This window comes from Falco naumanni, chromosome 1, assembly GCF_017639655.2.
Source record: "Falco naumanni isolate bFalNau1 chromosome 1, bFalNau1.pat, whole genome shotgun sequence".
Taxonomy (NCBI): Eukaryota; Metazoa; Chordata; class Aves; order Falconiformes; family Falconidae; genus Falco; species Falco naumanni.
The window spans coordinates 118,010,570-118,036,100 of NC_054054.1; the positions used below are offsets into that span (position 1 = coordinate 118,010,570).

The 25,531-nt window shown below is 49.2% G+C and overlaps 1 protein-coding gene across 3 annotated transcripts in view; it reads right to left on the reverse strand.

Annotated features, from left to right (window-relative positions):
• The window catches only part of MAP2K4 (mitogen-activated protein kinase kinase 4), a 90,069-nt gene extending 66,618 nt beyond the window's left edge, over positions 1–23,451 (reverse strand). The window contains exon 1 of one of the 3 annotated variants that reach the window (XM_040580681.1): positions 23,180–23,451. In XM_040580681.1, coding sequence (XP_040436615.1) covers positions 23,180–23,279 — 100 coding nt within the window. In that variant the 5' untranslated portion in view covers positions 23,280–23,451. The remainder of the gene's footprint in view (positions 1–23,179) is intronic. The other 2 variants (XM_040580698.1, XM_040580691.1) reach the window with 2 other exon arrangements.
• Positions 23,452–25,531: the final 2,080 nt, after the last annotated feature.

Genomic DNA, 25,531 nt, shown 5'->3' on the forward strand with positions numbered 1-25,531 from the left:
GGGAGAACATGGGGAACACACAGCCCACAGCCCTGAAAGCTCATTGCTGCACGAATTGCTCAGCGTGAACATGGAAACACACTCTGTGTATCTCATCAAAACCTGACGTAGCTACCATTTCCCAGACTGTCTTGGAATGGGCAGGACATCACTTTGGCCCTCAAGACCCTTGTGACCACGCCATGCAGGAGATATTGCAAGGGACACACTGGCATTGCTGCTCAGTTGCTTAGGAGATGCAAGAGGTCAGCATCCCCCGAGAAACAACGGTTCTGGAGCACTCAGCCCACTAGTCACAGCTCTCTCCAGCTGGTAACTTCCGAATACACCCCATGGCTTCCCTCTCCCACAGAGACACACTTTCTAGGCATTTTATAAATCCAGCCCAAGGGGGTGCAAGCCATGGCCACACACCGTTTTGAATCTTTATTTACCTAAAAGTCCCACATCTCTAAATGACACCAGGCAGGATCAAACTGCCACTCTTCCTAGTATAATCAGGGTTTTGTACTCCTGGGAGGGGCAGGGGACTGTCTGGAGATGCAGATCCACTCTGATTTTCATCTTTCATTACACACTCAGGAGAAGTGGGCAGTGCCCATAAGAAGTGAAATTTACTTGTGCAAGTCACAGCCGCTTCTGGCCATCCCTTCCTCTACTGAAACTTTCTTCTTCCAAGGCTCGAGGATGAGGAAACAGAGTCTGAACAAACAGCTATAAATTACAGCAAATAATTCAAATTCCTAATTTATGGACAAAAGGTGGTAAGAATCACACCAGGTTATTGTGCTGCTAAAGAAACCCCAAGACATTTCTACAATGAACTGTTTCTATCTTTCAAGTGGTCCTCTCACCATGAGATGGTCCAGCAAATTTTTTTCATGCTTCACCTCTAGCTGTCTGCCAGCTTTGGTCCCTGTCACAACTATAAATAAGCCATGTTATACTGCAAAATGTTGTTTCCCTCCAAAATACGTACTTCTAGTTACTGCTGACAATTCTGAACATTAAGTGAAAGAAGCTATTTAACCAAAAGATCCCAATACAGCCACATATACAAATTACAATAAATAGTACATTTTATCTCACAGAGGAATACAATGATTCAAGTGTTCTACACATTCCCATACGCAAATGTACAAAGCACCTTGAAACTTCTCAGTTTATCTGTTTTTTTATCTGTTCTTTTTCCCAGGCTATAGCAGACAGCACTGTATAATCTATGTTATGTAAAAAAACCCAAACAAACAAACAATAAACCAACCCAACCCATGCTTTTTTCCAAAATAAATTCTGTTTCGAAAAACCATGTTATTCTGTTTTTAAACACAGTCCCAAAATTTAATACAGTCAGTTTAGCAAATTCAGCAAAACCAGTCTTGTTAAAGCAGGTAACTTTCCCCTAAAGTATAAAACATGTCTAAAATTGAAAATACACTGGATTCAAATAAGCCAGTTCTAACACTCTTTCTGAAGCTCATTAGATAAGACTCTCCTTTGAGTTGTTCTTGATTTTGTTGGGGTTTTTTTGGTTATTTTTACTTCCTCATATCTGATTAGTCTGATTGTTTCCATTTCTTATTTTGCCCAAATTTATTCAATCAGAAAGATAGAATACAGCAATTTCACCAGCAATTAAAAGCGTAAAGCAGACTTTTTTTACAACATCACAGCTTTAGCTTTCATATTGGCTACAGAAAAAAAGAAAAAAAATCACATGTACACTAATTTCTGGTGTCCTATATGTTAAGATTCATGGTATAAGATAAAATTATTGATATTAAAAAAACCAGGTCTGTATCCTGAAAAGTCTATTCTGATACGTATTAGTAAAGAAAATATGCATCGGGAATATCTTCTGACAAAGGCCTCAGTTAAAGCTGGATCTGTCTTCACTTCTAGGTTGTATGCAAATTGCCACCGAGATGATTAAAGCTGAGCTGTGGTCAGCAGAGGGGCAGCCATGCAAGCCTAACCCTGCGCAGGACGAGCAGCCGGCTGGGAGCTCAGCGCCTGTGGTCCCAGAGCACGTCACCCACTGAAAGAACAACTGCCCCTCTGGAAAACCACCCTCACTGACCTGCTTGCCAGTCCCACGCCAGGGTCCTCTCCCTCATCATCCTTAGTTTTGTTAGGAGAACGCTCCCCGCCTCTTTTATTGAGAACACTCCCGAATACTAACACATATAATGCCCATTAAACCCTCTAAATACAACTTGTCAAGAACAGGATAGGCACTAAACTGTGCAACGTGTACGCTTTTGTTGCTTTTACACAACATAATGTTTTATTCCACATTTAAGTTACACATGTCCCTTGAAGGGCACTTTGTACCCAACACATGATTTGCTAAGTATCGTTCAGAAAGATCAGCAAGTTGATGCTCAACAGCACAGAAAGTTACATGAAGTTAATTCATTACCAAAACAAAACCAGAGAAAGTAGCTGAAGCGAAGCTTAATGAAAGCACAACCTGCTGCCATGGAAATACAACGGCTGTCACTCCAAAAAGTGTCACTGCACACACACACAGTATTTTTTTATAAAAGGTAGCCAAAGCACTGAAACAGCCTGTGAAAATGTACTTCTTCATGACATTCCTTTAATGGTACAGAGCTACTTAGGAGGACAAATAAAAGTACACTGGGAAGTGATCTTAATATCAAAGTCTGGGAAGTGCACCTCAGGGTTGAGGTTTGCAACCCCAAAAGAAACAGCAAAGAAATACTGAAGAACTGGCCCTGAGCCTTTCTTTTTTGCTATATGGACTTGGCAGCAAATAATCAATGGGAAAGACGACCCCTGGGAACAGCGCAGGAGCCCCGCTGCACCGAAACAGAGACTCACCTGGGCTGTCACCTGGGCAGGAAACGCCACAGGAGAGGGATGGGGACAGGGACTGCAGCCACAGGAGGCTCAGCACTGGTTCAGCTGCCTGGCCGAGCTGCACCCCAGTGCGCACAGCAGAAACTGCCAGCAAAAAGCTGCTCTTTTTAGGACAGCGGGAAGTCAGGTCGCCTTGCAACTCTTCCCCCTCATTCCATAGTTTATTAATAAACTGACTGCTTACCGCTGTGGTGGCTCAAGTACAGCTCAACAGAAAATGAGCCTCATCTGACAGCACACAGGTTTGTCAAATTATTCAGCAAGGCAAAGCCGATGTCCTGAACTGAGATACTTGCTGCTGGTTTTCCGTGAAAAGAGCTGTGAAGAGCTGGGAATCAAATCTGCCACTTCTTGATGGCTTACAAGGGAAATTCAGATATCTGTGTCACATTCCTTTCATTTACAACAAAGAGAGGAACTGCAAAGCATCCCCCCTCCGCCACACACCTTTGATCTTCCAGCAGAGAGAACAGCAACAGCCTTTCCCTTCTCAGCGCAAAATCACCACCTTCAGATTAAAGGCTAGATGGTGTTCTTCCAGCAAAGTGGATCCACAGCAGAAACCATCACTTACTGGGAAAGAGCAACAGGTACGTGCCATCCAGTGCCAGATCCAGCAAGATTCCTCCTGCCCACTGCAAGTGCCACACATTTTGCCACCAACAGTTACCAAGCACTGACTGTGGACTTGGGGAAAAAAAACCACCAAAAAAACCAAAAAAAAACAACAACAAACCCAAAAAGCAATAGCTTCTGCCATTCTCATTAATAGCTGGTAAACAGGACCTACAAAATTTACCTATGAAACAGAAAGCCTTTAAGGAGGTAAAAGAATTCACAAATATGTTAATGCTTCTATCATCCCTTCCTTCAAAATAAATATGGTTGCACATGTCACATGCACAAAGTCAGCTAATACACTCCTAACACTTTAAAACGCATTTTAAAGAGAAAGCTACAATTATAATATACTCTAAGGGGCAATTCAAGCAAACACAATGTCACTACCTAACAGTCAAGAGTATTTTTCACAAAAATAGTCAACGTCAACATCTGTCTTTGCTGTAAACAGGTTTTGCTAGGACGAAATAGGTTTTTTTTCACCATCACAAGAGCCTTCTTGAGTATTTTCCTAACAGTTCACGTCTTGATTCAACTGGTTAAAACCTACAGGGAAAGCAGCCACCATCACCCCTCTCTGCAGCTCTCCAGGCTGTCCCACGGCACAGGCGGCTGCTTGGCCACGGCTGTGCCACGGGAGGGTCCCCACAAGACCCCCGCCGCTCACCCCACACCCCCCCCGGTCCCATCCTGGGCTGCAGGGCCCCTCCTGTCACACACTCGCTCCCCCAGCACCTCACCACATTACATGCAACTCCCTGATGACAAAATTCAGATCTTCCATCTCTACCTTCAATCGTTGCAAACTGGAGGAGGGCAGGTTTCTACTGCACATAAGGAAGAAAGTTTTCTTACGATGAAAGGTGGTGCGACACTGGCACAGGCTGCCCAGAGCAGCTGCGGGTGCCCCATCCCTGGAAGTGTTCAGGGTCATGTTAGATGGGGCTTGGAGCAACCTGGCCTAGTGGAAGATGTCCCTGTTTGGGGCACAGGGGTTGGACTCGATCTTCAAAGGTCCCTTCCAACCCAAACCATTCTGTGATTCAACGACAACTCTGGGTAACAGCCAATTCACCTCGTTTTACAAAGACGTCCAAAGCAGCAAGGAAATCAGCTGGCAACCCTGCAGCATGCACAGAGGCACTCACTCTTCCCCCTTAGCAGCACAGGAAACCTGCCCTGGAATAAAACTCAGTCCACAAACAACTTCAGGCATTCACAACAAGACAACCTGCCCTCAGATGTGCAACAGATGCTGCCCCTACAGAAATGCGCATCACTTTCACCACAACCCCTCTTGGGGATGAAGATCTCCACCACGCAACACTTCAGGAGGTCCCCAGCCAGCAAAAGTATCCCATGCACAACCCCACTCTTACGCATCTTCCCCATTTTTAAGGGAAACGCCAATGCTCTGGCAGGCAGGTGGTAAAGTATTGGTTTAGGGTTTGGATTTTTTTAATGCCTTCACCCTCCTGGGTCTGACCCACCTGCATTCCTATCTCCAGGCACAGAAGTCAGTCAATTGATTTTAATGAAAGTGTTTTATAGCCTTACCCACCGTGAGCCCCTGCGCAGGACCCATGGTGACCACATTGCTGTGGGGAGCTTACAGCACGTACCTCCACACTGTCAGTGCAAAACCACAGGTGGGAAATCATCCACTCACCCCCTCGGGCTGCAGCAGACTGCTGCTCATAGGACAAACCACAGTACAGGTTTAGAAGCTGGAAACACTAACAAATTTTCACTTCAAAACTACCAACATCAGAAATCCATGGTGACGATGGAGGGGTTTTTGTCACTACTCTTGAAGCCCTCACAGCAGCAGCCCCAGCACCATGCTGCTAGCAGGCATGCTGCGCAGTCTCCCCTGCTACCAGCAAAGCAGTTCACATGTTTTTCCTGTGCTTCCAGATAACCAACACAGTCAACCCAGCTGTTAGAAAGGATTCACTGGTTACACGGTGTTCAGTTTACAGCAGCCTCAGAGCCAGTCCACTATGGCAATGGGAAAACACCAAATTCCCTTCCCTAAGGCCCCATTCCTTACCGGATTGCTTCAGAGGCCACCTACTGAGCTCTGGAAAACCTCATTACTTTGCAAAACCCTCTGATGACAAAGCCTTTTTTCTCCCCCTCCTTTTTCTTTTCTTTTCTGAAATATCATTTATTGAGGATTTTTTGTTTTGTAGCAGATTTCAACCCTTCGAATGCATACAGATTGTCTATGCCTGAAAGATCCCAGCTTCAGGTGAAAATCATCACTGGGGAACTAACTAAAACCCTGCAGAAGAATTTACATTCTTAATGGGCTAGACAACTGGGAAATAGCAAGACGACTGACACAGAAGCCAGCCATTATCCTCAATATTAATCAGCCTTCTTAAGCTGCCGAGGTTCATCACGTGCCAGCTGTTCCCAGCAGCAGGTCTCATCTCTAACTCAGTCTCACCTGCACAGCTGTTAACACAGCTCCACCATCCAGACTTCAGCAGACGACCACTCCGTCTGGGCAGATCCTTTTCTTCCACCTCTTTTCACATTTCAGTCGCCATCATCTCAGGTATTTACTAAAAAGATCTACAAGTCTAACTCTAATCCCACCACACAGCTCTAGCTCACAAAAGAGATATGAAATTCCTGCTTCAAACATCAAGTTTCCTGAAGATTTGTATATCCCGTGCCAATAGAAAACTATTAAAGAACAAATATGTGCTTTCCAACTCTGTCCTAGGGGAGCAATCCTGACATGCAGGCTCGCTCTGCGCTGTAACGCTGGAGCATATGTCCTCTGCTCTTCCAAGACAAAAAAGCATCAGTCTGTGAAAAAGCTATGGCCAACAAAGGATTTTCTATATACAACATCTCAGAAGAAATCTGACTGAACACTGGTCACAAAATATACGAGATAAAACCCAAAGACACCAATTGTTTAAAAAACATTAACAATTACCTCTCTAGATATTAGAACTGCTGTAACATATGTATATTGAGTGCAAACAAAAAAAATATCTAAATGCAGAGTCACAATATTTCTATAACTCAGATTTAAAACAAAAACAACAAAAAAACCAAATCATGCAGAGACTTGGTTTCTAATATGCAGAGGGTACTTTGGATGTCTGAGCAACGCACAGCCTAAGCTGATGACAGAAAAGGGAAAAAGGAATCCTACAGAGCTCCCCGAGCCCCCTCAGCACAGCTGGCAGGAACATCGTCTCAGACCTCTCTGCCTGCTCTTGCCCCTCATGAAGAAGCAGAACCAGAAGCAACCCACGAGAGAATCCAGCACCCACGCATCCCACACCCGAGAGAGAAATGTGAGGTATTCACCTGTAAGTTGACAAACGGACACCCTCCACCGCCATGTAAAAGCATCCCAGAAGTCAGGTCTTCATTCAGCAGAAGTTGTAAAAAACGCAAATCAAACTGCCAATCCTACCCAGCTGGTATTTCATGGCAATTTAGCACGCAGCAAATTCCCGTACACACCATACACAGACACACTCCGTCTGCAATTAGCGTAACTGCACACTGACAGAGCACTGCTCTTTTGATACAGGTAAAGCAGAAGGCATAAAGCCTCCTCAACAATTAGTGACCTTTTTAAAAGTCTTAATTGAGCTCTTGCTTCACTGGCACCATGAAAAATGGAGGGGCTCTTAGAAGCAGCTCGTTAGTTGGAAGAAAAAGCAAATTACCAGACTGATTTAAAAAAAGCAAGCAGGACAATACTAAAACAAATGCATAGCTTGCTTTGTGCCTTTCCACAGAAGTTTATCTGAAAGCCTAAAGCAAGAGACCAGTTCTCACTCATTTGCTGAAAGTCAAAGTGACTCATTGCTGTTAAGGATCTCCTTTTATGTGTCAATAAACTCTATCACCATAAATAAAACTAATTTTTTAGATTAAACTTTAGACTGCGCTGCTCTGAATACAGCACAACCCCATCGCGTCAGGATCCACCACTTTCTGTAAACCAATCTCAAGAAACAGAACAGCTCAACACACTAGCAAGGGGACCAGCACCAGCACCTGGCAAGCAAAGAGGAGGGCAGGGTACCCCAAGAAATATTATTTTATTAATAATAATTTATTAACAGCTCCAGCTGTTAATAAAACTACACCGGTAACTATTTGGGAATTTCTTGCCAGTTGTTATAAAAAACTACTTGAATAAAAAAACCAGCTCTATCATGAGAGTTTGGTGGTAACAAGTAACACACTAAGTGAAGAGGTGGGTCCCCCCCCCCCCCCCCAAAGTTGAAAGTTTAATGTAAACTGCTAATATTAAGTAGTATTTTGAAATACACAGTCCAGCAGCACGTGCGCAGGCGATTCCCCACGAGGGACCAGCTTTCCTACTGCAGCAAGAGGCCAGCCCTGGTGAAGCCAGCAGCACTGCGCATCCGCAGAAAGCAAGCCTGCCTGGAGCCGGGGAGGTCACGTACGACTTGCTGCAACACCCCCCATGGGTGCTGCTCACGGTGGGCCGTGCGGGGCCACAGCAGCGCTGCCCGCAGCCCCCCAGCTGAGCCCGGCTCTCACCAGCAGTAACTGTGCTTCAGGTCTGGGCACCAATCCATCGCCTGAGACAAAGGGCTGATCGCGGCAAAGCTCCAGCTCCTCAAGCAGTGAGGACGAGCCACCAACACTCACAAGAGGCACGGGTGATCTAGCAGGCTATGGTGACGCAGGCATTAAAGCCACGCGGCAGGGGAACCCAGCCCCACTGCAGGCTTTCAGCTTATGACTATTTTACCTTAATGCTGACAAATTAAGGGCAGGGGGAAGCAAGCATCGTTCAAGGGGCATTCGACACCACGCCTGCCAAGGGTAGCGCCGGGCTCCCTGCAATGATGCACTGAGCACCTGGAGCACAGCCAGCATCTCCCTCAGGCACAGCGGTCACCCAAGGGTGGGCAGCAGGCGCCCAGCCAGCAGCAGAGCCAAGACCAGCCCACCCTCCTCGCCCCTGCTGACCAAGCTGATGCAGATGGGCAGTACCTCTGACTTTTTCTCCGACGTCTACATCTGAACCAGTACCAGTACCCAGTGAGAGCCCTGTTAAGTCCACACAACACATTCTGGCCACAGGGGACAGCGGCTGTACTTTGTACCAGAGCAAACACCATCCCTGTGCTGCCTCCACAGCCTCGCCTCCTTGTACAGCAAGGAAAGCTTCGAAGGCACCTGGAGTGGGCACCAGGCTGGAGCTCACTGGCTTCCCCGTAGCTGCCCAGAAGTGCATGGAGGCAGATTTCTGGGAAGCATCTGGCACACTGAAGGTGAGTGCATCAATGGCATGGCACATGCACACATGCCAGGCACACAGCAGAAAGAGCCCTGAGCATGTCACTGCACACCAGCCATCAGAGTAAGAACCATCATCCACCAGACACGAAACTGGGTGCTCATCCTCCAGCTGAGAGGCTTGACCCAAGTGGCTATTTTAGCTCTCAGAAACGACTATGTGCTACAAGCACATTTCAATTTAACGTAAACTTGGATACCAAAAATACGGGATGCTTTTGGCTCTGAATAAGGAATGAGACATGCACAATAACTGTGCAACCCAACACCATGGAGACAAAAAAAAAAAAAGCGAAACAGAATCCAGCCTTGCCCTCACCCACCATGGGTCCCAGCCGGCATCCCCATGCACTCCCCACAAGCACACTGCTGCCTGCTCTGGACTTTACCATGAGTCTCACAAGACCTGGTGCCCCCTCACACCAGCAGCTACAACTTACACAACCTCCTGAGTAAGACTTAATATTTTTTTAATTGGTTTTCTCTCTACAATAGCATACAAAACCTGAAAATTAACCAAAAAACCACCACAGCAGGCTGGCAATATTTTCAGAGGCCAAGAATCAAGCATGAATTGTAACTGAAACTATCCACAGAAGTCTACTAACATCAATTTTAAGGTTCTGAAGTCTTATTAATAATACTCATTAGTGAAAATAAGAAATGCATCAGCTAGCCACCTGACTGGCAGGAAAACATAAAAAATGCAAGAATTTTTTCTCTTTTTATCATTCTTCAAGGAAAGTTCCTTTTACCACTACAAAACCAACTCAGCTTTCTTTATGAGCTTGCAATTTCACTGTCTTGCCTTAAAACTTCTTCCCATTCCCTTGGCCTAGTCTGCACCCATCAGCTCTGCTCTCCCCTTGAAGTATTTTGTTCTTTGCTTCAGGTTGAGGGATAAGCATGCAGGCTGTCATGCTGCTCAGCTGCACTGTGGTTCTTAGAAGAGGTTTTGAAGTCAAAACTGATACTCTGAATATATTAATATTTTCAGAGATGGTGAATTCCATTTTTATCTGCTTGGGTTTTTTCTGTTCATCTCCTTGCCTTCCTTTTCCATCATGTTATTATAAGCTACTATACCAAACATGATTCTTTTGAGGGTTTTTCATCCTTTCAAAGTCCTAGAACTGGGGGCAAACACAAAGTTCCTCTGCTAAAGAAACAGAACCAGAGTCTCTCAACAAAATTTCCCCAAGTCTGCTGGAATTTGAAAGTCCCCGGAAAAAAGCTCTACTGCTGTGCAAAGGGCAGGCAGGTCTTCAGCACAGGAGGAGCCTGACAGTCTGCCCGGCTAATCCCCACGGTCTCATGCTGGGTAACAGAAGACTGCTGCAAAAATATCAGCCAGTAGCCCCAACACAGATCCAGCTATCTTCTTCCCTTGCCCTTGTCCTCATTAACTCCTTCTCCCTCAGAGCTCCCAGGAAAACACCAAAGGGTTCTCCTGGCCCTTGCAAGGTATCACAGCACCACAAATACGTTTTCTGCCTTCGCAGCCATCTGTGCACAGCCTGTGGCCAGAGCCAATGCTGCTCTCTGTCCGCCTCAGGTCTCACCCCAGAGAAAACTGGCCAGCAATGACTTGGTTTAAGATGTCACAATTTCTCCACTACAGCAGGACTCACAAGTTTTTGCTGAGAAGGTGGGAGCTACTTAACGCCATCCTTGTATCAGCGATGCAACGCTCTCCTCTGTTTGTGGCTGACCAAATGCTGCACCAGCACAGCTGAGGTCTGCTGCTGGTGCTGCTGCCCTGGGAGACACCCAGGGGAAGCTGGAGGCATCAGCGTGGTCCTGTTGCCCACATTTTCTGCCCCACACAAGGCCATCAGCAACCTCTAGAGCCAAAGTGAACTCCGAAGGCATAGCAAGAAACTCCCCGTCCGCAGGAAGAGAGCGCCTGTTTCCTGGAAAGGGTAGCAGAGGCTGGTTCCTTGCCTAGCCCAAGGCACACCAGGGCAGGAATATCATCACGCCCTGAAACACCTCCAAAAAGCAGGCATTACAGAGGAAGCAGCAGCATGCATGTTGAAGATGACCGATCAACAGCTACACAGTTGTCATGAAATCACCACAGCCTGCCAGCTGAAGGAACATCTCCAGCTAATGACTGAAATTGTCCTCCAGAAAGCAAAGAGTCAAAGCTGTTTTTAAAAAAAGAGCTTGACATGCTTATATGTGAGGTAGAAAGGGGTAACTACTGGAGACAAAATATTAAACTTGTGGTAGGATTTCTTGCGTATCCAGCTTGCTATAATCTCTGTGGCAGGGAGTGAAGGGCTTACCATATTAGCTGGGATCCGGCTGATACTGGTAGAGCGAGCATGAGTGTTTGTGCACACATAGCAGGGGACAGAATTCTCATGCCAGACAGAATTCTCTCATTGCTTTTCCACTGTGTGATTTTATTTTTTTTTAAAGAGATTTTCAAGGGTCTTTGTCTTTCTTTGAGCCCTAACATGGACCAGAGCATTTCAAACTCAGTCATCTAAAACAACTGCCATACTTGGGACTGAGGGAACTTTTCTCCTAGCATATACTGGTTACCTTGTTCCTCTGAAGCACTGGGCAAAATTACTTCACAGGATCACTTGCCAGTTCTGTTCACAATTACAATTTCTGCAATACCTGAAGTACTGGGAATAGCCTCTTCCTCTAGCACATCACAGCGACAGCTTTTGGACTTTTAACTATGAGTAGAAACTTAGAAGAAACTATTGCCGTGAGACTGCTTCAAATGCAGAGAACACTGTAACCCACAGCAAACAGGGACACTCTGTCACCCTTAGTCATCCCATGGACCTCTCTGGATGTAACACGGACCGAGCAGTCCCTTGTTCTCCTGGCACATTCCTGCTGGGCAGTAAAGCAGCAGCAGCTGCTGCTGGCCTGGACAAAGATGACCCAACATTCACCTTCACCAGCTCAACTGCCAGGGAGCAACCAATACTGGTTGCTAAACCCACATCTCTTGAACACAATGCCCAAAGGGAGAGCAAGACTTTGACCCCAGTATCATTATTACACCTGCAGTCTGATGCATTGCCTCACAGTGTGGACCATCAACCAGTTGAAGAACGTCACCACAAAGCATTTATTGTGTTTGGTTTGGGTCTCAAAGACTCAGGACATGCCAGCACAAGATTACTCTGAGGACATGAACACTGAGCATTCGGAGCTTTGCTGCCAAAGTCAGAGTATTAATCAGTTTTGAGAGGGAAACCCAACACAAACCTTCCCAGAAAGCTTCTATTTACTAAATGGAAATAGCACCGTAGACAAGCAGCTCCTGGACTCCGTCCCAGGTGCTGCGAGAGGAGCACAGTGCCCTGGCATGAGGCGGGTTGCAGCTCAGACCTTTGGCAGCTCAGCAATGAAGCAGGTTCCCTGCTGCCAGTTCAGTTACGGGCTCCTGTTCAAGTCAGTCGTGACTAAGACTCATCTATATTAAAGCAAATGACCAGCCCCAGAAACATTTCGTGTCTTCACTGAAATAAACCCTGCATTCACACATTCTTCATTTACAGTTTATTTTTGTAGGGCAGGAGAAAAAGCAGCCGTACCGACAAATCAGACTTGGAATTTCCAGTTCAAGTCACAGAATATCCCAAATGATGTCCCTGATGGGGAAACCAGCCAAGCCTTCCCACACAAGCATACAGACACACACGCGTGGGCCACAGACACCAGTTCCCACCACTCTTGTCTCAACCTTCACTGCTTTCACACTTGCTGAGAAGATCCTTCTCCTGTTTGTTCAGCTGTGGTCCTCATCAGCAGGATCAGCAGGGATGAAGCCACAGGAACAGGCCAGAGAGTAAATAATTCTTCTCAGCCCCGAGGATGCCAAGCACTAATGCACAGTGGCAAAGCTTAACCTGTAGGAAGTACACTTGGCCACAGCTCTGGCATAACCAGCTGGCAGATAAGCTCCAGCATGGTACTTCAACTCTTCTCAAAAAGAAATAAATATATTTTTAAATATATTTTGCTTTTCCAGAACACTGGCAAGCTTGCTCAGATATTCAGCAATGTGTGCCTCCAGTGCAGCAAGAACTCAACTACCGTGCTGCTGCCTAAAGCAGCACGTCTCCAAACCTTTACATCAAACTCCTTTTTCTTCCAGTCAAAAGCCAAGCTCATTCAGAACTCCTTTGCATAAACTTGCCTACATACTTACACCATACAGTTACGCTTGATAGTTACAACAGCTGGGCTACATCAGATCAGAAAGGAGAGCGCTGACCTCTACTTTTCCCCCAATCAGTGAGGAAACCAGTTCAAAAGTAAACATCTAAACACCCCGGTTTCGCCATGCTGACTGTTCCTGCCACCCCAAGGCAAAGTGTACCTTGAAGAATGGACAGAACCCCCATGTCTATCCTTGGCTCTGGGCCACCACCTTGGCCAGCCCTACACGAAGCAGTTCTAGTCATCTTCTCCCTTCCTTCCCTCTGCCCATCCACATTTCTAAGTGGGACATGAGGAAAGAAGAGGACATCAAAGGTAGGGCAAGGTTTCCAGTGTTTGGCATGAGACCAGGTCCTGAACTGACACTGTTCAGAAGAGGAGAACTGATCTTTGCAGGAAAACTCAAACACTGTCCCATCACTCCCCAGAAGCGATTTCCAAATGCAATGCTTTTATCTTAGTCCATAACCCCTCCCAGGTCAAAGCAACACAGCAATGTGTTTTTAAAGGAAACTGTTTTATCTCGGTCCACAAACCTCTTCCAAGTACAAACACTTTAAGCTGTGGTCCAAAAGCAAAGTGATAGCTAACTCAGTTCAGAGAACCGCTTCCAGAGAATTAAGTCCAAAGCAAACCATAAAACCCTTTTGGCCCACAGAAAAAAAAATAAGCCTAGACAAAAACTGATAAAAGGACCTACTCCTTTTGGCTCAGCTCTGTCTGCTCCCGACAGCTGTTCTCCTTACGCCACAGGGTATCTTCTGAAGCACCTCAGAAAGATCAGATATATTATTTAAAACACAGACTAATTCCTGGCGCTTGGGCTCTTTGTTCGCTCCAGGATCAGCGCAAGCTGTCTGCTTCCTGGAGGGCTCGCCCTGCCTCCAGTAAAGGGCAAACACAAAGGCTTCGATTTGCAGAAGAGGAAATCAATTTAGCAGCTAATAAATACGCAATTTGTGCAATATACATGCTCTCCATCTCCCTTGATGCTCATACAAAAGTTAATGGACCATACCCTGCTAAGCACAGTTATTGCACGTGTTCATGTGAACAGCAGTTTAGCTCGTTTGAGAGCAGAACCAGGAGGGAGACGGGGAGGGGATGCTTGGCAACACCATGTTGTATTTCCTCACAAATAGCAATAGCAGAGATCCCTCCACGGAAGGCTACAGCCTGAGGAGTCAAGGTCATGCATTCTGGAAGATGCTCTACAGCATCACATGATGCTCCAGATGCAAATCCAGGCCAACGATAGCTCATGCCCTGCACAGGGTCCATGCAGGCGTACAGCAGGCATCCAATGGGCAGAGCAGAGAGCTCCACAAGGACCTTTGCTTATTGAGTCTCATCTCCTCACAAATTCACAGATACTGCACACAGGAACTTAAATAAACCTATGACATTTGATAAAAGTCACGCCTGCGCCTTTCCACCCAACCACGAGGAGGCACGAACGCTGCAGCTGCACTAACTGCAGAACTTATCTCAAAGCAACGGCCACCTAAGTAGACCAAGAAATGCACGTCATGCTCAAGATCTAAAGCCTCCCCTCAAACAAAAGGAATCCTAGTAAGATTGCAGATGCCCATAAGAGATGGGCATAAGACTTAAAGCAGAATGAAAAGTTTAAAACTAAAGTCAGCAATGCAGCCTGTCCAGAGCACCACCTCCCGCACACAGACGCTCAGGCCAACACAAAGCTGTGTCACCGTGGCTGAGGAACGCTCAAACACTGAGGCAGAGCAAGTTTTCAATTCTCCCTTCCCCCCTTATTGGCATTTCCAAATGTATATGGCTGGCAAAGTTTATTAGTCTCCTTTTACATCCTTTGGTTTAAAATTAATCCCTCCTGTGCTCCGGGTGCTCCAAGTTTACCATATTAAATCATATGAATGAGTTCAAGTCTGTCCCACTGCAAATCTCCCTATAGTCTGTCCTTCCCTTCAAGAAGTGTCTCAGAAAAAAAGACCAATCCGGTCAGGCACAGTTACTAAGAGGAAAAACGCTGAGATTAAAGGCAGGGAGGAAGATTATTAGCCCCAATATGGTGCTCTTCTAACTCCTAAGGTTACATCAGAGCACTGATTTCTTACGCTTGTGGCTTGCCAGCACAATGCAACTGTGGAAATTTGCTTGATTCCTGACAATCAAAAACACACATACAGACACAAAAACCATAACCTCACCAAAAAAAAGCCCAAGAAAAATAGGAGCCAGATGAACTAATTGAGCCCACCACCCACATCAACACACCCAGGAAAGATGGTGGCTGGGGAGGCTGGACAAATTATTTTGGCAGTGGCGCAGCCTGGCAGCAGGGGCTCCTCAGTGAGCCAGAAGCATCAGGCTGTCCCGCAGACAGCACTCAGCTCTGCCCTGCCTGGCCTTAGACTGGCCTTAGACACTGACAGCATCAGCGCCCGACAGGAGCTTGTGAAGGGACATGCTTCCCAATGCAAGCAACTGACTTCGGCTTAGATTAGTTTAGCGGGCACAGGATTTAGGATAAGCATATGTGCAGTGTGCCGCACAGGCACGCTTTGAAAGGCGATGGAGCCAAGCCACCACAGCCCCCGTCTGCCTCTGGAAGGTCAGCTCCCTCCCTCCTGCCACCCCCAGCAGCAGCATCCTACCCCCTCACCGGCACCACAGCTCTGCCCCCTGCGAGGGGAAGGCTAGCTCCCAAGCTGGGACCGCTCACAGGGCGAGGGGACCAACCCGGCCTCTACAAGGGAGACAGATGCCTACAGGGTGAACAGATAGATGGGCTGTGCATGTTAAAGGTATCTCTGTATCAGCACCTGCAGTCACTACAAAGCTCATAACTCAGGAATACCCCTTTCAAGAGGCTGCCACATGTGGTGGCACTTTGCCAAGCATCTTACATGCAGTTTATACAAGTCCACCTAGCAAACCTCAGCAAGGGATTTTTAACGGGTAACTTGTCCAACAACTCATCAATGGTTGAAGGAGGTGGGTTACACAAATCCTTCCTGCAACCTTGTCCCAGGAGAATGAGATGAAACACTCTCCCTGCAATTTCAGGTTTTACTGAAAGGACAATGACTTAATCCCTCAGCACCTTCAGAATAACTTAGAGCACCTTCTCAAAGATTTTGATAATCAAATATCTTGATATTTTAACAATCACCCTAAACAACTAAGTTAGTTGCCTACTGAGGGGGGTGAGCCTCACAGCTTTTGTTTCAGATACCCTCCAAACAGAAGTGCCATCACCACCAAAGAGTGGCACGTGCATATGGACGGATAACTAACATGCATTAGCTATTCCACTGTCAAAACCTAGCAAAGACAGTATTCAAGTTACCTCCAAGTTGAACTGAAGAAACACAGGTGAAGTGTCTCTCACTAGGGATTTACCATGAGTTAACTGCCACACATTAATTAATCCAGTTATAGCAACCTACCTTTTTTAAAGGAAGAATATTTCAGTGCTCATCAGGCACTACGCTATCATCTACCCACTGCTCACACATTTCTTCTGCAAACAAGCCTGCAACATAAAAAGAAATCAGAGGATCTAGAAGACAAACAAAAGCCCTTAACAGGGAACACCAGCAGAATAACATGGCACAGGATTCACACTACTGAAGACGTTGGCCAAGTGAGCAGCACAGTAACTGCACAGGGAGATCGCTGGAGGAGGGCTCCTCCACCAGCAACCAACAACCAGAAACTGACCAAACTGATAAAAAAACCCAACACAAACGTAGCTTAAGAATGCAATAACTACTGGACCAATTGACTTAAAGACACAGATTCTCCTGAGCTGGTGCCTTTACAGGGACTGGGTTTCTGACCAGGACCAACACAGGAATCCCCCAAACATTTGTTCATCCCTCCAAAGCAGGAGGCCAGACTGTACAATAGTAATAATTCACCCTGATCAAAATATCCATGGAAGAGCCCAAGCCCCAAGATGACAACCCCTGAACCACGATGAAAATGTTCCACTGCCAAAACCAGCTGAGTTTTCTTTACTCTCCTGCTCCAGCACAACAATTTCCACCTCCCTGAGCGGGATGCTGCTGTCTCAGCACAGAGCAGAACGGCAACAAAAACATACACATCTAAGGAGGCATTTCTAGCTTTGGTGAACACAGTGCAGTCCATTTTACATAAGGTACATGAGATCTGGGAACATAACCAGCGCCTTTTGAAGGCTGGTCCAGATCACTACACTCCAGCCTCCGAGAGCATGCCAGAAGCATTACAGCCATTCAGATTTTTGTACCTTCTTTATAAACATCACTACAGTGAAACTTGGATGAACACTGGCTGCCAGTTCCTGCCCTGCAGGGCAGAGCACTACACAAACACCTGATGCAGCTTCCTTCTCTCATGCAGTTTTTCTTTCCAGCCTCCACAGGCTACAGCAGCTACTCCTTCCATTCATTGAGAAGCAGACAGCAAAAACGGAGGTCACCTCACACAAAATCTTACAGAATCACAGAATTGTTTAGGTTGGAAAAGACCTCCAAGATCACAGAGTGCAACCATTAACCTAACACTGCCAAGTCCTTATCTAAACCTAAATCCAACAGAAGACATCTGACTTCAAAGGCAGCAATCGCATCCCAGCTGTACGATGCTAACAAGGTGTTTATGTTTGATACAGGCAAAGCATGATGTAGTTCCGCAAGACTCCTGTAAGTAACGCTTCACCGTGTACACACCAGTTAATGATTTTGTTGAGGAGTCTCCCACATTTAAGCTTGGAAAGAACACATTTTCTTTCTTTTCTTTTTTTTTCTTCCTTACAGAACTCATTTTTCTCTTGCTGGACGGCTCTCATTTTGACATGCAACAGTGTGATTTCCACTCCTGTCAGCTCCATCAAATCAGCATAAAATAACTGAAAAACCCTCCCAGCATCTGATGAGACTAACTACTACTTTTGGGCTGCCCCTTTACCAGGAAAACAAACATATTAACAATTACAAGTAAACCAAAATGGAAAGCTAAAATGCAAACACATATGCTTACCTATGAATACAGTCCTATATGCACAGGTGTACGCTAAGACCTGGGCACAAGGCAGATATGCTTAGCCATGTTCTGGCAGAGATACTGTACAGGAATAAACTGGTAGGCACAAACAAACCGTAATACATTGGTTTGTTCACCACACAACTATCTTTACCTTCCATAATAAATACAAACATGTCTAAGTGGACAAACACCCATCAATCTGACAGCTCTGCCAGTGTCAGCTTGCATCAGCGGCATACGTTAACACACACTGGTTTTATAATTCCACTGTGGGCAAGGGTAAGTGCAGTCACCTCCTCATTTTATTCAGTCAGTTCCCACCTGCTAAAGATACAACTCACTGCCTACATTAGAGTAAGAACAGGTAATTAATACACAGTGACAGAAAAACCTTATTTTACTACCTGCTGAGGACAAGGACTAATTCTTCCCTCCAGCCTCCTCTCTCTCCTTACCTTGTTCTCTTCTCTTTCCCTTGTTTTCTTATTTACATCGTATGTTTCATTTTACCTGGCCACTCATAAACTGCTTCGCAGGCAATCTGCTCCCTGCTTGCTGCTCCCTTTGCTTCACAATGCTTCCACCTCCCCGCTGCCTTCTTGTTCCCCAAATTCCCCTCTCTGAGGTTCCCTGAGCAAACTGCCACGTTCACTGGCGCTCCTCTTACCTTCAGCATGCACTGTGCCCCTCTGCTCAGAGAGGTAAGTCTACCCGCCAGCCTTTTGACAGTCCCCACACTGCACCCCAGCAGATCCAACATCTCAACATTGAGGCATCAGCATCCCGTTCCTCTCCTCCTGCCAGGCCTGGGTCCAGGAGCACCTTCAGCAGCAGGGAAAGGAGCTGCTCCAATCACTCCTTGCACTTGCAAAGGCAGCAACACAAAGAGAAGCAGGATACAGGAGACATGGCATCTTACCAAATTCCCATACCAAGGATCGTACTGGTCACAGTGATGCCCACAAATGGTTTCAAGTAATATTCTGCTTTTGACAGCAGTCTGTCTGAAGTAACTATGATTACCCCGAAGACACAGTGTTTTCAAAGTCCATTGCAGCACTCACCAATACCATCATCTGCCAAACATGAACAATCCTTGGCCTCTCAAAAAGCCTCCCAGCAGTTCTTTCCTGCCAGGCAGGGAAAGGTACAGAGCTTCCTTGTACATAGCCAGAAACTCATTTCCTAACTCCAGTTACTGTTAGTTACTAACTCCAGTTACTAACAGTAAGTTACTGACGTCCTGAATGGCATCCAAGGGTGATAGCAGGACTCTTCTTAGTCTCTTGGTGCACGCCAACAGACACCCCCAACAACCTCCCTGCCCAGGTTCCTTGCCTCATATCCACAGAGAACTCTCTCACCAGATATGGACCTTCTCTGATTTTTGCTAAACAGAAAGGTTATGGCCAGTGGGGTAGAGAGGGCAAAGGCCTCAACGGGGGACCAGACAGGACCACACATGAGAAGGGAACAGAGAACACCAAATTCCAGCTGAACAGGTCAGGAATTCCCACCCAACACATCTGAACCATTATGTATACTCCAAAAAGACACATGCAGTGCATACACTTTGCTTCTGAAAGACATCACAGCATCCCAAGCAACAACAGTTGAGAAGTCCCAGCAGTCTTCAGTATTCCTGAATGCTGAAAGCAGGAGCTGAATTCATAACAGCCAGTTAAAAAGGGGTTCCAGCTCCTGCTTGGCACTGGAGATAGGATAAGTGACTCCACAGATTGCAGTTAGAATCAAAATTCTTCCTATGCCTTGGAATTAGTTACAATTCTAGATTTAACAGCACCATTCTTCAAATCATAGTTTTCTACATAATGTCAGCAGTAAAGGTTATTACTAATTTTGGCAATGAAAGAAATGTAAAATTCCTCCAATTACAGTTTGGGTGGCTTTTCTTTTCTTTTTTTTTTTTTTTTTTCTTTAATCACTGTCAAAGTGGGATATCTAACTTCCCACAGAATCTCTCTTTTCTCCACAAAACACTGGGGACATAAATATGCAGGACTGCTCCTGGACTTTAGCATTACACATAACTAAGGACAACAATTCTTCACACCAGCAGTCACTGGCATTCAGACAGACTTCAGTTAGCACACAACAAAAATTTCAAAAATTATGAAGTCGGATCTATTTTCAGTACTTAGAATTCCAGCTCTCCTTTGTCTCTGAGCTGTCAACCATGCCCTGAACATGGCACCATCAACACCAGGCAGGGGGACGCTTAGGGAAGAAACAAACTCCCAGGTTCACGGGCATTAACAGCTGATGTAGTGAGCCAAGAGAAGACAAGTGAAGCTGGGGCACGCAGAACACTAAGGGTGACAAGAACCAAAGCAACCCCTTGCTTGATTGCAAGACTGGAGTGCCGTGGCTGCAAAAGTAAGCCCAGCATGGGGACACCTTGGTTTGCCATCATCTCAGTGTTGTCACCTGGAGGGGCTTTAGCTTGTGCACATCAAAAACGCTGTAGGATATTGAATTAAAAACAGAACACAGTGGACTGTAGAGACCTTCTGGATCTGCCACCCTAGCTCCAGACATCAGTGTGATGGGCCTCAATTTCCATGAAGACTTCTCCCTACTCCCAGCTCCTGCCAACTCCCCCATACAAAACGGTCAGCCCTCACACCAAAACAAATCTCCTGCAAGAGCTCCCACCCCAGGCCAGCTTGCCCCAGCACGCGTCCTCTGAGTACAGCCTCCAAACGCGATGGATGGCTGTCCGGAGGAGCACTGCCACAGCACCTCGGCAGCGGGCACAGGCTGCAGTCGTGGGAATTGTCCCACCCCCCCTGTGCTCACCACCTCCCTCGCAGCAGCAGTTGCACAAGCCAGGTCAGAGAGCGTTTCTGGCTGAAAATTAACTGAGCAAAACTTTTCTTCTTTTTTTTTTTTTTTAATATAATTACTTGTTTCCAGCTTAATGACTTCCCTGCTCCACCATACTGTTTAAACCAATTAAGTCAACACTGACGAAGTCCTACCTACTTTTCTCCCCTACTCAGCAATGCATTCCAACACCTTCCTTGCACCAGTGCCTGCCCAATGCCACCACAAGCAAACGCTGGGCATCCAAACTGCAGAAAACTCACCGCTTTTTGGTGGGTTTGCTTTGCCACAGCTCAGCTTGCCTCAGCGTCAGCAGGGAGACAGTGCCAAGTGGGACACATGCTTGGGGCAATGTCATGGTACACCTCTGAGAGCTGTCAGGCCTGCCCTGGCAGACTGCAGATCACCTGCGGACACGTCCAGCCCCTTCCCATCACACCCACAGCCTCCCCTGGCTTTGCACGAGCAGTTGCACGGCAGCAGCGAGGCCCTGGCAGTCTGCCTGGGATGGAGCTTCTTGCTGGTCCGAGGAAACTGCCCTCACCACCACTGCCGCAGCAACCTGCTCCTCCAGAGCCTGCCCAGGATGCCACACTCGGCTCCTCCCAGGGCACCTCAGCTGCTCACTTAAAAGCACCCTAACACACAAGCACTTGCATATCATCAAACTGGCCCCACTGTCCTGATTTGCCACTTTAAGCCAAATTGCCAGTTTAACCCAACAGAAATAACTGCCCTTCCTTCACCTGGAGAAAAGATGCAGCTGCTACATCATCACAAGCTTACAGAGCATCACAGGTGCTGCACTCAGGGTGCACAAGCAGCTCTCAGCCCTGAGGATACACAGGATTCAGGGGAACAATTCATAAATGTGAAAAACAGGGGTCAGGTGGAAACACAAGGAGAGCTGCAACTGCACTGCAACAAGGCTGTTTCTTGTCTTATTGGAACCACTGTGGCACATCACGTTTTTAATCCAGGCATTTAATTTACAAGGTTTGGGATTCAGGTTTTTGAAAGTTGTTATAAACATGGCTAATACCACCCTCCCACGGCCCAACAGGTAGCCCACTCCTTCACCTAGCGGGCACCAGAGCTCAGATAGAGGAAGTTGCAAACGGCAAAAATTCACCTTTTTATGCCAAGTATACCAAACTCTTTAGTTTATATCATCAGTTCCCTGCTCAAACAGGTCCCCACCAGTCCCAGCACAGTCTGTACTAGCAGGACACAACAGGACTACAGCAAAGAACTGGGAAAAACATTATTTGCTGAGAGTGTCTGCAGCTCTCTCACAGCGTGTGCGACCTTTCCTTCTTCTGTTGAAAAAGGATGAGAGTGCTCCCAAAAGAGTAAACTGTTTCTTCAGCGTTGCCATCTCTATATTGAATTAAAAAATAAATAACCCAGCACAGCATTGCCTCAGCCCAAAATGCTGCTCAAGCAGGGAGCGTTTTCCAGTGGTCTGACTTTGAGGGAGAAGACTCGAAAAACATCTGCCGTGGCTTTTGCAAAAAATATCCCCCGCTTCCGCAAGCCCGCTCAGGCACCAGCAGGCCGGGCAGGACGCTGGCACACCGGCCTCGCTGCAGCACCGCGAACTGCCCCCGGCACACGGCAGAACTGAGCCACGAGTTCACCCCGCGCTGCTCGACCGAGCACCTGCCCGAGGACGGCGCACAAAGGCCGGGGCCCGCGCAGCGGGGTGGGGGCCCGGGCCGCCCCGCCAGGCCCAGGCGCCCAGCGACGAGCAGGGCCCCCCGGCCGCCCCTCCGGCCGGGCCCACGGGTACTGCCGCCCGCGGCCTGGCGCCGGCCGGCCCGGGGAGGCCGCGCTGCCGTGACCGGCTGGAAGGAGCCGGAGCGGCGCCCGGGCGGCCTTTGTCCGGCCCCTCCACCCGGGGCGGCGTGGCCCCCGCCGGGGCACGGCTCGGGGCAGCCCCCGGCGCCGCGGCCCCGCTTCCCCCCGGGAGCCCGCCGGGCGCGGCGGGAGGCGGCAGCGGCGCGGCAGGCCCGGAGCGGGGCCGGCCCGGAACCCGGGCCTGCGGGGGCCGGCCGAGCCCGCTGCCCGCCCCGACGAGGCGCTCCCGCGGGCAGGGGCCCGACGCGGCGCCGCCGCCCGCCGCCCCCCGCTCCCCACCCTGCTCGGGGCTCGGCCCCGCGGCGCCCGCACAGCCCGGCCGGGGCGAGACCCGCAGCGAGCACGGCGGTGCCGGGGCCCGGCCGGGCCTAGAGCGGGGCGCGCCGCCCGGCCCGGAAGCGGCGGCCGGGCCGCGGCCTAGCGCGGGGCTGCTTACCCTGCATGCTGCTGGCGGCGGCGTGCGCCGGCGGGCCGCCCGGGCCCGGCCCGCTCCCGCCGCCGGCGCCGGAGCCGCCGCTGGGGCTGGGAGTCGCCATTGTGTGCGCGGAGAGGGAGCAGCGCGGCGGCTGCAATGCAGCAGGGACCCTCCCAGGCAGGACACCTAGAGCCCCGCCGCCGTATAGCAGCCGCCGCAGCCGCCCCGTCCGCCCCCGGGCTGGGGCCGCCGCTTAACCCCTCCCAGGCGGGGCGCCCGGCGGCAGCCGCTGCGGCGGGGCGGGGGGAGCGCCCGCAGCCCCCGGAGCCGGAGCCCTGCCCGCCGCGGGGTGCCCGGCGTGCCCAGCCCGCTGCCGGCAGCCGCGCTCCGCTCCCTCCCGCTTCCCCGGGCCAGCGACGCGCCCCCGGCCCCTCCCCGCGCTCTGCCCCCGCGGGCCCACGACCGGGCCCGGCCGTCTGCGCCCCCCGCCCGGGGTCCGGCAGCCGCTCCGAGCGCTTGAACGGGTTCGGCACCTTCGCCGTGACTTCGCCCCCCGCCAGCGGCTCCGGCCCGGGCAGCGCAGCGCCCCCGCCCCGCATCCCGCTCCGCCCGGGGCACCGTCCCCTCCCGCCACCGCCGCTCTGCCCCGGGCCTGGCTGCCGCCCCGGGCCTGGCTGCCCCCTCGGGCACCGCTGCCCCTTCCAGCCGCCGCTCCCATTCTGCCTCCGACTCCAGCGAACCGACGGCCCCTCGCAGGGACAGCCTGGGCCAGGGCTTGGAGCAGCGACACGGGTCCCGGGGAGGTCGGCCCTCCACAGACACCTGCCTGACTGTGGCGAGTCCCTGCACCTCTAAGAGCCCCCACTTCCCTGTCTGTGGAACACAAATAACACTGACCTCCTTTAGGAGCCGAGATCCACTGATGAAAGAGGCCAGACACACTCAGGCGGGCTCTCCCTGCCCCTCCACTGCCCAGGGTTCTCCATGCTTCCCAAGGAAGTGGTGATGGATCAAACCCCTCAGGTCCTGAGCATGCACTGGACTTGCCTCCAGAAGCTGCTGGCCGCCACCCTTTGTGCAAGTGCAAATGCAAGAGGGGAAAAAAGTTGGGGCAGGAGCTGCCTCCCTTTCTGGCCTTCATTTTTTCTTCTTTTTCCAACAGCTCAGCTCGTATTTATTTATCTCATTTTGCACTAAGGCCAAGATTTTTCTTTCCTCTTGTGCTTCAAGCTTGGGAAAGCATCATCTCCCATCCTAGAGTCTTCTGGTTTCCCTGCTCAGTTGCACATGGGGTCAGGGAGACAGGCTGAGATCCAAGTAGTCTCTGGGGCACAGAAGGAGCCCAGCCCTCGGCCCAAACCCTGCTCTGCACCGAGCATCTCACACTTCAGAGCTGCCTTTCTCAGGAGTGGGGGAGGGCAGCAGAGCTGGTCCCAACCATCTCCCTCTTCCTGCTCCATTCTCCCAACTTCTGCTAATCCAGCAAAGTCATCTTCCTCCCTGCCAGGGATGCAGCTTCCCTTTGCCTTGGAGAACACCGCCACCTCCTCACACACTCAGGCCAAAATCCCAGTAACCTGTTGGCTGGGTCTGAACTTGGGCTGCTGCCCCAGGCTGTCCCACCCTGGCCCCTGCTTTCCCTAGAGGCACTGCTGACTCTTCAAAGCTGCAGTCTGTCCCCTCCACTGCTTTGCTTGGAGAAGAACAGGAAGCACTTGCACCCAGAGCTTCCCACAAGAACAGCCCTTCCCAAATGTGGTTTCTGTGGGACTGTGGGTGGTAACTATCAGTGCCAGCGCCTGGCAGAACTTGTACAAAGACCACAAACCTCAGAGCTTGCAGCAGGACAAGCACACATGTCCAGGTGAAGGTGTGCCCTTATCCTCTACTCCCCTATGGGACGCTCACTGCCTAGCACAAAGCAGGATCCCAACCCAACATTTTCACCTACCTAATGCCAGGGAGCACCAAGGACGGCTGCTCTGCAGGAAAGGAGTCAGAGGGGCAGAGCATAACGTGGTGGATGAGTGGTGGCCTCAGCAGCAAGAGCCTAGACCTGGGCAAGGAGAGAAGGGCAGGTCCCATGACAGTAACCATGTTCAGCTGGGGCTCTGGACAACCCTACTGCAATGAGACAGGTCTGAAGTTAAACCAAGTCCCCAGGTCAGAATCTGGCCCATAGCCCCAGGACACAGCCAGGCACAGCAACACAGCTGTAACATAACTTAGGTGGGAACCACAGTAAAAGCTTTGGCTAAAAACAGCTCCCAAGGAAGAGTGAAGAATGGTTTCTCCACACCTCCCCTCATCCTCAGGCTCCTTCCAGTTCTCTCTCAAAGTGCTCCAAACCCACCTGATGCTTATTAAACCGCT